Here is a 13,575-nt window from a genome sequence, read left to right as displayed (position 1 = left end):
CAACTTCTGCCCCAGTCTCTTGTACTGCTACCTTGGGGGAGTCGGCCATCATTTTATGAGGACTAAAGTGAGCAATGGAGAGACTCACATGAAAAGGCAACAACTTACCAAATATCACCTTGTTACTCATGCCAGAGTCACCTTGGTAATGGCCATGATCAAGCTTTCAGATGTCTGACCCAGCAATCTCATGAGACATCATGAACACTGAACCAACCAAGAAGATGTTTCTGAATTTCTGACCCATACAGAACAGGAGCACATAATAAAGGCTTGTTGTCTTATGTTATCCAGCAAATAATAATTCTGATTTTTTTAAAAAATACATTCCTTATCTCTGTCGATACTAGATGCAAAACAATCAGTGTTGTTCAGAGATGGCACCCAATAACCAAAGAAAATGTCATCAGAAATAGAAATGGAGAGTGCATGGTAAGTTTCAGCAAAATGCCCAAGATAAAGAAAAGTTACATTATAAATAACGAGAGTAGGGTGTGGTGGCACACACTGTAATTCCAGCACTTCAGAGAGGGAAGCAGGAGGATCAGTTGTTCACGGTCATCCCCTATGAGATATCAAGTTCAAGGCCAGCCTGGACTAAATGAGATTCTATCTCAAATTGAAAAATCAAATAAATAAAATAAATAAGAAGAAGGGGGTATGAAGATGCTGGCAGTCAATGTTAGCTGGTGCTAACTGGTGTTAATAATTCTGTTCTTCTCTCTTGGGGATAAGATTAATCTTTAGATTTAGGGAAGTAAAAAGTACATAGGTACTGAGACTAAACCAAGTAATACTTTTTAGAACATCTTTTATAAGTTTTTATAGAGGAAATAATTTGAAGTCCAAAATGTCAAGATAATCAGGGCAGGGTTAAGTGGATACGGTCATGAATGAAAAAAGAGAGACCATAAATCAATAAATCAATAAGTACTACAACAGGATAGTAGGTAAATGAGAGCTCATTATCCTAGTCACTCCACTTCATGGCTTGATTTGACAAAATAAAAAGTAGCAAAACAAGGGCCAGTAAGATGGCTCAGCCAGTATAGATGCTTGCCACACAGGCCTGACCACCTGAGTTTGATCCCAGAACCCATATGGTAAATAAATGGAGAGAACCACCTCCACAAAATTGTCCTCTGACCTCCATATTGGCGCTGTCACACGTGCCCCTTCACACACACACACACACACACACACACACACACACACACACACACACAATTTTTTTAAGAAACCAAAGGACCCTGGCTTGAATGTTATTAGTCCCGTGTTACAAATAACAGCAGACACAGGAGATAGTAAGTGATCCAAGTTCACAGAATCAGGAGAGCCAGTGTGATCTGATGTGAAAATAACAGCAATAAAAACCTTTTTCCATTGCACTATGTCTCTCTGTCTCTGTCTCTCTCTGTCCCTCTCTCTCTCTAACACACACACACACACACACACACACACACACACACACACACACACACACACACTGCAATAATCTGGCAAAACTGCAGGGCACTTTAGAGTTTACAAAGAGAATTACATGCACACTGTTGTCTGAGGAAGTCAGGTTTCTCACTCCTGTCCCACCCAGCACTGGTGTTTAGCAGCAGGATTTTTCTTGAAACCATGCCTGGAAATTATGCATATGGATGATGATATCAGCATAGAATTCTGATTGACAGCCTGCAGGAATCTGCCCAGGAAAGCAGCCACTAGTCCACAATAAGCAGCAGACCAGGCTGCAGGCAGTGGGATTGTTAGGGAGTCGGGTTGTTATCTCTAGCAACAAATCTCTGGAAGTCAGACACTGACCTCTGTTTACAATTATCCTCAAATCGCCAAGGCTTGTCGAGAACGTGGTGGCTTCCTCAATGGTGGTTCTCACTGCAGTTCATGAACAAGCAGATGTGTTCTCTGTTCAGAAGCATCTGGATGTCCCAGTGCCACACCTGCTCAAGCCCCTGCTTTTTCTCTCTTCTGCTTCAAAAAACTTAATGGGCTGAAATGGCTCCTACATCATCAAATTGAAAATCAACCCTGTGTATACTGTAGAATCAATCACACTTACCACTTAATCCGTCAGCCACCACCAAAGCTAATTGACCAACTGCCAAACTGAACTTCTAGCAACAGGCTTACCATGTTAACCAATTAAATACATTTTCTTTGTCATGCTGCCATCGAGACTCTGTGAAAGCCTCTTCACCTGCCCCGTGTAGCAGAGCTGTTTGCAATCTGCAGATGCTCTTTTCACAAATCCTCGAATACTCAAGACAATCTCATTAAGATTTCAGTGTGTTGATCTGGAGAGATGGCTCAGAGTGAAGAGCACTGGCTGCTCTTCCAGAGGTCCTGAGTTCAATTCCCAACAAACATGGTGGCTCACAAACATCTACAATGGGATCTGACATGCAGATAGAGCACTGACATATAAAATACATTTTAAAAATCAGTGTGTTTTAACTGATTTTTTTTTTAATGGGCAGGACTGGTGCTCTTACACAGTCTATTCTCTCACTCTCCTGTCTCAGCCTGCTGAGTACCTCTGATTACAGATGGGCACCACTACACCTGGCCTCTGCCTTTCTCTTAAACACCACTACAAAGATTCCCTACTCTTCTGCTTGCCTGAATCTGAGCCAAGTGCCACAGCAAGTTCAGAATAAACTAAGTGAGGTAGCTCACACCTGTAATCCTAGTACTGGGGAGGCTGAGGTAGGAGGACTACCATGAGTTCTAATGATAGTTTAGGCTACATAGTGAACTTCAGTCCAATCTGAGCTGAAACTCAGAAAGACTGAAACTCCTCTCTCTTCTCTCTCCTCTCTCTCCTCTCTCTCTCTCTCTCTCTCTCTCTCTCTCTCTCTCTCTCTCTCTCTCTCTCTCACACACACACACACACACACACACACACACCACAGAGGAGAAAATGCTTTTTGGTGACATTTGGTAGGCTAGTCTCTATTTCCACTTGATTTATTTAAAAAAAAAAAAGAAAGAAAAACGAAGTAATAAGCCCATGTATTTGCTATCTACATTTGTTCAGTGTCTTCACATGGAAGAGGAGAGAACCACCCCTGGATTTGTCTGGATGTCTCTGTACCCTTTCCCTTTAGAGAAAAAGCCCTACTTAGCTTTCTGTTTTCACTGGAAGGCTGCTGGCCAGAGGCAAGCTTCACGGGAAGATCCCTGCTACACTCATCTCCAAACCTGAAACCAGGGTGGGTCTACTTACTTGCAGCCAGAGTTTTTTTTTTTTTTCATTTGACTTCTTTATTTATTCTTTGGAAGTTTCACATCATGCGCTGCATTTCCACTCACCTCCTGGTCCACTCCATATCCTCCCCTTTACCCCTGTGGCACCTCCCCCACAAAACAAAGCAAGCAAACAAACAAACAAAAATAAGAACAAAACAAACAAAAACCCCTCTACACTTCTCCTTCTTTCCTGACTCTCCAACACGTCTTCACTCATCCTGGTGGCACTGGGGGCCTTGGTGTGTTACAGAGTATACCCTTCCATCCTATCAGCTTTACCAGCAAATGTTCATTGCGATGAGTCACTGTCTCCTTCAAGCGGTCTGGTTTCTGGTTCACCGTCATCACTGGATCCTCACCAGAACTCCTCTAGAATATCCTGAGGCCACCCCAAGATTGAAGATCTTGTAAGTATTATTGCACAGGACCAGTCCCTTCATGACCTCCAGCAGGTCCTAGATGGGGTAGATGGGTTGGGCCAACTCTAGGCCCGGCTGTGGACCTGGATGGTAGCTGAGCTGGTCAGTACTGGGGCCACCAGCCTCAGACAAGAGAGAGGAGTCGGCTCCCCTGCTCCCATGCCCTCAGAGTCCATTCACCCTCTCCTGTGGTAAGGCATGGGGCCATCTCTCCCAAGTACAGGGGTCAGCTCTCCCATGAAAGTCAGGGCCCGCTCTCTCGATGCAGTGTCCAGCGAGAGGCAAGGCCAGCTTTCCCTGGGCCAGCCAAGGGTGGGGCCAGCTCAGCATATGGCCCTGTGATTTCATCTCGCTTGGTTCCTAAGGCCCCTTGAGGTGACACAGGCCACAGACATCAACACAGACCCCAGCTGCAGCTGGATCACAGACCCAGGCATGGCCCTCGCTAGCAGGCTTGGGCCCGGATGACATCGTCTCTGGGTGGAAGCACCGGCCACTTAGGTTGGGGTGGCGCTGGCGACAGCATGGCCTCTGAACACTACCAAGGCCTCAGGTTGCAGCCCCAACCCTGAGCTTCTATGTGACATTTGGGGGTAATATGGGCCTCGGACTTCAGCAAAGACCCCAACCACAGTAGGACCATGGACACAGACATGGCCCTCAGCTGCAGCTCTGGCCTGGATGTCACCATGGCATTGGGTAACAGTGCAGGTCACTCAGATCTGCACACATCATCGCCCTTGGACACCAACCTGGACTCAGATGGTTGACCTGACCTTGGGCATCCTCATGGCCCTCGGTGGCAGCAGGAGCCATTTATGTCAATCCTGACCCTGGCTGCTATGGGGCCACGGACCCAGACACGGCCCTTGGCAGAAGCTTGGCCCGGTTGACATTCAAGCTCCAGGTGGCATCCCCAGCCACTCAGATCAGGATGTAGCCAGAGATTTTTGGTTCACCTTTTTTGACTTCATGATAAAAGGGTATTTTCACACGGCAAGGCTTCAGCTTCTGCTGGCTTTGGCTTTGGCTTCTTCCAAGCTAGTACAGTCCTGTATCTCAGGATATTCCCACTTGGCAAAAATGAAACAACCCAGTTCCCAGCAAGCCACCAGTGACAATCAGAGGGGCAAAGAAAAAAAAAAGGAAAGGCAGTTTTCAAACCTAGCCACGGTCTAGAGATACCTACAAGCCCAGCCCAGATTGCTCTTCAGACTTGAGGGAAGTGTTCACTTTAAAATAAAGCTTTCAGAAGGGGAGACTGAGTGTTACAACAACAGTGTGAGGATTGTCAGGAAACCAAGAATCGACAGCACTTCCCCCTTACTGTCCAGCTAACTGGGCAGAGGTTGTAGAGCCCTGGAGCAAACCCAGGGCCTCTTCCTGGAGGCACACTTGAACTAAACCAGAGATCAGAAGCCTTGCGAGGACTTCGGTAACTGAGCTCTGGCCTAGCGTTAGAATTCAGACAAACTTCGGGAATAGCTACGGTCTTAATTCCACTTTCAGATCCCCACTTCTCTTTGCTTAACAGGCACTGTCGTCTTGAGGCTGTCATCAGACTTGCACTTTATCTTGGCGGAGAGACTCTGTGGGTAACTTCAGATTTACATAGGAAAAAAACAAGGGTGGACATTATGAGTGTCGGGAGCTGCAGGGCTCCGATGGTGTGGCTGACACTGTCCACTGCCCAACATCTATCCTGATTAACCAGAGGACAGCAAGAGCAGCTAAGGAAAGAGCCTCAGGGGGACTGCGATGATCAGTCCTCTTTCATTTTTTCTCTCCCCCCACCCCAAGGTCTCACTGTGTAGCTCTGGTTGGCCTAGTACTTGATATATAGACAAGACTGGCCTTGGACTCACAGAGTTCTCTGCCCCCGCCCCCCAGGGTTGGGATTAAAGGCGTGTCCATACTTGACCAGTGGTCAACCTGTTTTCCATTCTGCAGAGACAATGTGACTAGTTGCCTCGAACCCATACTATCATGCCTTACCCACCATGATAGAACTGTATCCTCACACTGAGATAAAAATTGTAGTACCCACCTCACAGAATTTCAGAGCCAATGGGCACCTAAAATCTCAGTGCCCAGAAAATGATTGGCAGGACGAGGAAGAGTTTAATACACACACACACACACACACACACACACACACACACACACACACACTCACAAAACTGGACACTATGGCCTAATCTTATAATCATAGCCCTGGGGAGGCTGAGACAAGCAGATGCCTGGGCTTTGATGGTCTAGACTAATTGTTGAACCTCAAGCTGGTAAGAGAATCTGTTTCAAAAATAAGGTGGACAGTACCTGAGGAAAAGGGATATCCGAGTTTGTCCTCTGGTCTCCACATGAAAAATTTATGTGCACCTCCCCTGCCACACACACACATGCACCTTCACACATAGTAACATCCCCCCGCAAACCCAGAAAGTGATAACTTTCAATTGTCTCTTTTCGTCTTATATTCAGTAGTAGAATTATAACAGGCACTTAAAGATTGCTTTTACTAAAAAGAAATGACTCTTCATTTGGGTTCAGAAAGTAACTAGCAGCCCAGTGAAAGCATGGCACCCCCGCCTTCATTTCTCATCCATATCCTTTGGGCAACTGGTTTACCTTTGCATATGGGCGTGTTAATTACTCAAGAAGTATGAAGTGGTTAGGATTGGAAATGTTCCCCCATGGGCTCAGGCGTTTAAACACTTGATCCTCAGTTGGTGGCACTGTTTTGAGAGGTTACAGAGATGCAGCCTTGCTGAAAGAGGTGTGGCACTGACGGTAGACTGAGTTTAAAGCCTTGTACCGCTTCCACTTCACTCTCTCTGCTTCCCACTTATGGGTGGAGAGGCCATCCCTCAGCTCCCTGCTCCTTCCTGTCACGGTGCCTGCCTCTGGATGCTATGCCAACTCCCCGCTGTCATAGCCTCTTATCCCGCTGGAACCAGAAGCCCAAATAAACACTTCTATGCATTGTCTTGGTCATGATACTTTGTCACAGCAACAGAAAAGTAACAGATACAGAATAGCAGTATAAAATCTTGTACATTCCACAGGTTTTACATGCCTAACCTATTTCCCTCCTTCCAGGCTGAAGCCACAAAGCTCAAAGTTAACATCTTAGTGCCAGATTTCTTAAATGTCCTGTTCCAGACTTACAAAGCACACCTAAAGATCTCCAGCGGTCCTAAACCCGCAATTGCCTTGGACGCCAAGAGCGTCAGAGCCTTGCATGCCAGACCACCTCCCAGGGAGGACAGTCATCTACAGTGGTGAGGCTGCTGCACTTTGGAACAGTGTTCCAGGAAGCAAGCAGGATGAATGCTGAGAGCAGTCAGCTGTGGCTCCAAGACCCCAAGTGATCCCAGCCAAGAACTGCACAACAGTTGGCCATCATCTTTTATTTACTTAAATACACCCACACAGGTGAATTTAGCAGTTTAAGCCCTCTTTAAACTCAGCTCACTCCTTCTGTTCTCAACGTCTTTGGAATCTTTCAGAGCAGATTCTGTCCATCCAGCCCAGCTAGAATCTTTCCTTGGTAAGACGAGACTCCCTCAAGATTCCATTCCTTCTTGTGTCTGGGAAGGAAGAGCACAGTCCGTGATACTCGGTAATGCATGGTCTTCACGTCAGGCATCCACAGAATTGTTAGAGAAGAGCAAGAAAATAACTGAAGCAGAAACAGGGCGGAGTGATACTGTGTGGCCACCAGCCAGATGACCCCACTGCAGTAGAAGGAAACAAGAATGTCTGATGAGGCTAACCGTGAGATTGCTCTTTGTGTGTCATGGTAACTAGTCAGTGGTCTGTTCAGTACTCGAGTCCAAGGAAACTGAGGTCTGACAGACCCTACAAGCTTTGAGGATCAGAAAGTAGGTTTCCTTGAACTTTTTTATTTTGCAGGCGTAGACAATAGGGTTCATCATAGAGTTTGCATGGGACAAGAGGATCCCCAGGCACATTGCAAATTCTGGTATATGAACGTTAAAGTAGGAAACAAGGTTGATGATGGACAAAGGCAACCAGCACAAAGCAAACAAGAAGAGAACCAGAAACAGGGACTTGGCTGTCTTGAATTCCCGTCCGTAAAATGCACGCGTCTCTCTGAAGCCAGACAAGTTCTGACTGAGCTTGTTGCGGAGGATGTAGAAGATGTCCAGATAGATGATGCACATGACAATGAGGGGGATGAGGATCCAGGTGATGAAACTGAAGAAGACCATGTAATCCAGACACACCACGGAACGGAAATGGCACACAAGGGTGGTACTATTTTGGAGGAGCCCTGAGGTCATTTTTCTATTCCAGCCAAACATGGGGGTCAGTCCCACCAGGAAGGATACTAACCAGCAAAGGCCCAAGGATAGCCATATTCTTCTTTGAGTGATGACCGTCCTATATCTGAATGGGAAAAAGTTGGTGAGTTCACAACAGGAAATGACTAGTTGGGAGAAAAGGAGAAAGAGAAAATAAGCTCTCCAATTTCCCCATCCTTTGCTGAGAGATAAAATAGCCACAGTGTAAGGTGACATTTAAAAAACAATCTGCCGGGCGGTGGTGGCGCACGCCTTTAATCCCAGCACTCGGGAGGCAGAGCCAGGCGGATCTCTGTGAGTTCAAGGCCAGCCTGGGCTACCAAGTGAGTCCCAGGAAAGGCGCAAAGCTACACAGAGAAACCCTGTCTCAAAAAAAAAAAAATCCAAGCCGGGCGGTGGTGGTGGTGCACGCCTTTAATCCCAGCACTTGGGAGGCAGAGGCAGGTGGATCTCTGTGAATTTGAGGCCAGCCTGGTCTACAGAGCAAGATCCAGGACAGGTACCAAATCTACACGAGAAACCCTGTCTCGAAAAACAAACAAACAAATAAAAAAAAGTCTAGAATGATCAGCAATATGTTTCCAAGAGTCAGGTGCCTACATGCTTCCACCCAATCATGGCTCTGAGACTTCTTTTTTTTTTCAGATTTATTTTATGTATATGAATGTTTTACTTGCATGTATGTCCATAAACCACAAGCAGGCCTGGTGCCTAGGGCATTGGATCTCCTAGAACTGGAGTTAAGGACAGTACTGGGTGCTGGGAATGGAACCTGAGTCCTCTGCAAGAAAAGCAAGTGCTTTTTCCTACTGAGCCATCTGTCTAGCACCTCCCTGTCCTGTGATGGAAGAGTTACCTAAGTCTTGGGATCCCCAAGCTGATGAGAATCTCCCCGAAAGCCTGCTGGTATGCTGTGCTCTGCACTGTTTTGGTTGGCTATCATCCTGGAGCTCATAAGTTACACTACCCTTCCATAAGTTACTCTACCTGCCCCATTTTCACATGGGCATCTGTTCTGGTCTTTGAATCAATTCAGTGTTTTCTTATGGTTATGTTGAAGTGTTTCAGAGCCCTTAATAGTTTCTCCCTGGGGAGTCATAGTTTCTCCTTAAACCATCCTTCCTAAATAGCCTGAAACAGACTACAAAAGAGAGAAACTAGGACTTAACTAAACCTCACAGCTAACTAGAGATACTCTATGACAACCTTTATTTTATTGGTGGCAGCGGCACAGCTACCATTTATTGAACACAGATTCTGTAGCAGGAGTTTTTATTTACTAGCTTTATTGACTTAACCTTATAAAGATCAAATTATAATTTTCATTTTATAGATCTAAAAAATGTAAAACGGCATTAGGTAACATATAGAAGCCAGAAGTGATAGTCTACTAGTCAAAGAAGGTAAAGCCGGTTCAGATGCTCGCAAGCACTCAGAGACCTGGAGACTGAAGCAGAGAAAGCTAAACAACTTGCCCAAGGCCAGATCACAAGACGGGGAGAAGAGCCCGGGCTTGTTCTCATCTTCAGTCTGTTTGTAGTGTCCTCGCCATGCTCTTCCCCAAGGGAAACCAGAAGGAACCAGGAAATGGGATTTCTCCTTGGTCACATATTGCAAAATATCTTTGTCTCAGAAGTGTTTATTAGACACTTTATTAAAACAAAAAGAGGAAAAAGGAAATATACCTTTTTTTTCATTTTTAAACACAGGGTTTTGTTGTGTAGCCCTGACTGTCCTGTAACTCACTCTGTGGACCAGGCTGGTCTCAAACTCACAAAGACCCACCTGCCTCTCCTCCTAAGTGCTGGGATTAAAGGTGTGAACCACCACCACCAGGCGATTTTCAACATCAGGACAGACTCAGACAAAAGCAACGTTAAAATCTAACCTACATCTGCAAAGCCACACAGCCAGCTGCTTGTCTCTTCTCACACTAATCTTTCTACTTCTCCTAAAACAAGAGATCCTATCTACGAGGCTCTATCATTTTGAAAACGAGATCAGATTTTTAAAAACCAAAGATACATCAGGATTTCATCATCTTTGGCTACCCTAGACAGTAGCAGACACCCATGGTCAATGGAGAAGGGCTCAGAGTGCCCCTGTTTCCTGTTCCGGAGTCTCAGGTCTTCATGTCTAACTTCTTCACAAACCATACGGTACAAAGATGTTCGCTGCCCTTTGTAAACACTGAGGCCAGTTTTGGTTCCTTTCCACTGAATAGGTCTGGGAGCCAAACTTGGTAGTTCTAACTTTCCAGCCACCCCTCTCTCTCAAGGCTGCCCCACCCTTCTCCAAGCAGGTTACCTGACCGTCAGCTTGACCCGCAGGTATCGGTCTACGGCAATGGCCAGCAAGGACATGATGGAGGCGTGAGTGAAGATCAGAAGCACACAGGACATGAAAAGGCAGGCATAGAAGTGCATCTCGACTTCCAGACTGACAGCAATAGCCAAAGGCATGACCAACACCCCAACAGCGATGTCAGCCAGTGCTAGTGAGACTATGAAATAGAAGGTGGTAGTCCTCAGACTGGGGGTCAGCTTGACCACCCAGATGACCAGCATGTTGCCCACCACGGCGCAGAGCCCGATGACAACCTCCATGGAGATGTAGGTGACTTTCAACCACAACGCAGTTGTGGTGTTGTTGGGTTTCATGCTGTCTCAGAGAAGCTTCGGTGACAGGTTTGTCAGCAGGATGTGTACGGGCCGGTGGACCTAGCTCTTGCCAGACATCTGCCCAGAAGTCCGCATGCAGCAGCAGTCGGGAACTCACAATTCATTCATTCCCTCCGGTGTGATGCTCTCTTGGAGACTCTTTGAGGCCCGTTACAGGACCATCGACTTCAGCCACATATCCCTGGTCTCCCAGTGACCTGGGGGACACAGTTCTTTGCAGCTAAATCTGAGAGTGCTGCTGTCCTTACTTCCGCAGACAGACGCAGTCAAGGCTTCTGCCTTCCCCTGTCCCCATTCGCAGAGGACTTTTCAAGCTCCATCAAGATAAGCAGCCCTCTTTAGAGTGTTTCAAGAAGTGAGATAGTCCAAGAGGAAGTACAGGGCCAGGAACCCTCAAAAAAAAAAAAAGGTGGGAAGAGCCTAGGAAGGTGGCATGAGTTGTGTGCAGACAGTTCAAAGAGAAGACGAGAGTGGGGTCTGGTAGTGAAAGCTGACACTTTGAGCTACATGGAAAGCTAAGGCAGGGAGATCACAGGTTCAAGGCCTGTCTCAGTTACAGAGTGAGTTTAAGGCAAGCCTCTAAGTAACTTAACAGACATTTCTCAAAAAAAAAAATCTCAAATGGAGGTGTGGGGAGCTAGAGATATATCTCAGCAGTAGAATGATTTATTGACTGGCATGCATCAGACCCTAGTACCACCCCCATCACAATCACAACACACACACACACACACACACACACACACACACACACACACACACACACACACACGAGGTGTGGGGTAGAATCAAGGACCAGATGAGTGTAGGGATGGGACTGGGTAGAAGAGATGGAAACACTGACTAGGTAATATTTCCACCCTCTGCCTACTTAGCATCTTGTGACAAAGAAAGGGGTGGCAGTGCACGCCTTTAATTCCAGCGCTGGGGAGTCAGAGGCAGGCAGTCACCGTGAGTTTGAGGCCATCCAGGTCTACCTAAAGAGAGTCCAGGTCAGTCTAGGACAGACTCAAAACAATTTGTACACACACACACACACACACACACACACACACACACACACACACACATACATATATGCATATATATGTTTGCATATATGTGCCTGTGTGTATGCACATATGTGTGCAGGAGGCCAGAAGAGGGCATCAGGTACCCCTTTACAATAGCAGCAGGCACACTTAAGCCACTGAGCCATCTCTCCAGCCCCAATGTTTAAGCAGGTTGGTTTTTGTTGTTGTTTGTTTTGTTCTGTTTTTTGGTTTGGTGTTTTGTTTTGGGTGGGGAGATTTCATCAGCCTCCCTTGTGGCACTTCATCTTACTTCTGCTGTAACTGCTTTCTTTATCTCTCCTTCATTGGAGGAAGTTACTGAGAGCAATTTCTATCACGTGGCAAGAAAAAGTCTTTCTTACCAAAAGCAATCTGAATCTTGCTTAGTTAATTAATGTAAAAAAAAATCTCCATCCTTTGCCACTCGGTACCACAAAGCAGTTATAGCAGCTGCTACAATTAACAACAGCAGAAACAAGATGGCAGTCCACGTTTTGTTACAACAAAAGCTGAGCGGACAGGCTGGAGAGATGGCTCGACCATTAAGAGCACTGGGTGCTCTTCCGGAAGATCCAGGTTCAATTCCCAGCACCCAGATGTCAGCTCACAACCCTCGGCAACTGCAGTTTCAGGGGTCAGACAGCCTCTTCTGGCCTCCGAGGGCACTTCATACATGCCATGCACAGACATACATGAAAGGCCAAACACCCAGACACATACAATAAAAACATTTTTTTAAGCTGACAGGAAGTGAGGAAGGCGGCAGGGGCCAGGAACATAGTTCTAGCCCGCAGGAAGACCCAGTTAAAGCTATAACTAAAGGATGTAGTTAAAGACAGGTGGATCTGAAAACATGGCCATCTGTGCTTTCATGTCCTCCCTGCCCCGGCCCATTTCATTCTCATGTGGAGACTGCGTTCTTTCAAAACCAATTCATTTCCACTGGGTTGGGGAAGTCAAGGCGATGGTCTGAGTCCAAGACCACACAATCTGTGAGAGGACAACCCACAGAGTTGGACGGAGAACACACCTATGGCCACCAGCATAGCCACCTCATCCCACCTGGAGACATTACTCCAGAGGTCTCTGCAATGCCACAGGGGCTTCTCTTCTGTGAAGGACAAAAGCCCTTCACGTTTTTGAAATAAACAGAGCATCAGTGCTTGGCTGATGACTGGTCTAAGTGTCGGTTCGCTGGGAATTGAAATCCAAAAGGCAATCTGAGAAAGGAGACCGAGAGACCAGGAGAGGCAGCCACCTCACAAACTTTTTCCCTCACTGGTAGCCATGGGCCAGTCCATCACATCCCCTGTGATCGAGTCCTGGCTCTCGTTATAAGTCCCAGGGTTGTGAGGTCTCAGCCTCTGCAGGCTCCTACCATCAGCTTCTCTCCCAGAAGCCAGAAGCCACACAACACCTAGCAATTCACGGCCTGGTCATTCCCTTTCACTTCCTCTCCCACGGACACTCTTTTGGTCTAGCCGCAGGGCCTCTTTCTTGGCCCAGCTAGGAAATAAAAATTCTCCCTTCAAGACAGTTCTCCAGCAAGATCTTGAAGGAAACTTCCTAAACCACCTCTCCCTCATGCGGGTCTCACCATGCTGCCTTCACAGCCCCCCCCATCCTCACCTCATAAGCCTGTAGTTCCTTGAGACCAGACCAGAGCTTCTCATTTCTGCACCACAATGCCTGGCCGACAGCAGTACACTATTGCCAGATGAATGACTAGAGATGCTTCTTAGCCAGCCAGGTGGCAGAAAGCTGTGACTGGGTACACAGTGACAGAAATCCTCAGCGAGGACCTGTCAGGTACTCTCCAAGACACCAGCTACCATGG

General features: G+C 46.8%; 1 protein-coding gene across 1 annotated transcript; it reads right to left on the bottom strand.

Moving 5' to 3' along the window:
- Positions 1–7,080: 7,080 nt before the first annotated feature.
- On the bottom strand, positions 7,081–10,991 carry Adora3 (adenosine A3 receptor). Its single transcript, XM_052730755.1, has 2 exons — positions 10,313–10,991; positions 7,081–8,090 (listed from the first exon to the last, which is right to left on the bottom strand). Exons 1-2 carry the CDS (start codon positions 10,663–10,665, stop codon positions 7,484–7,486), a joined length of 960 nt encoding a protein of 319 aa, XP_052586715.1. The 5' UTR covers positions 10,666–10,991; the 3' UTR covers positions 7,081–7,483.
- Positions 10,992–13,575: the final 2,584 nt, after the last annotated feature.

Source organism: Peromyscus californicus, unplaced genomic scaffold (assembly GCF_007827085.1).
Source record: "Peromyscus californicus insignis strain IS unplaced genomic scaffold, ASM782708v3 Scaffold_9__1_contigs__length_137607984, whole genome shotgun sequence".
NCBI lineage: Eukaryota > Metazoa > Chordata > Mammalia > Rodentia > Cricetidae > Peromyscus > Peromyscus californicus.
The sequence above is the reverse complement of the archived record's forward strand: the minus strand, read 5'-3'. Positions and strand labels throughout refer to the sequence as shown.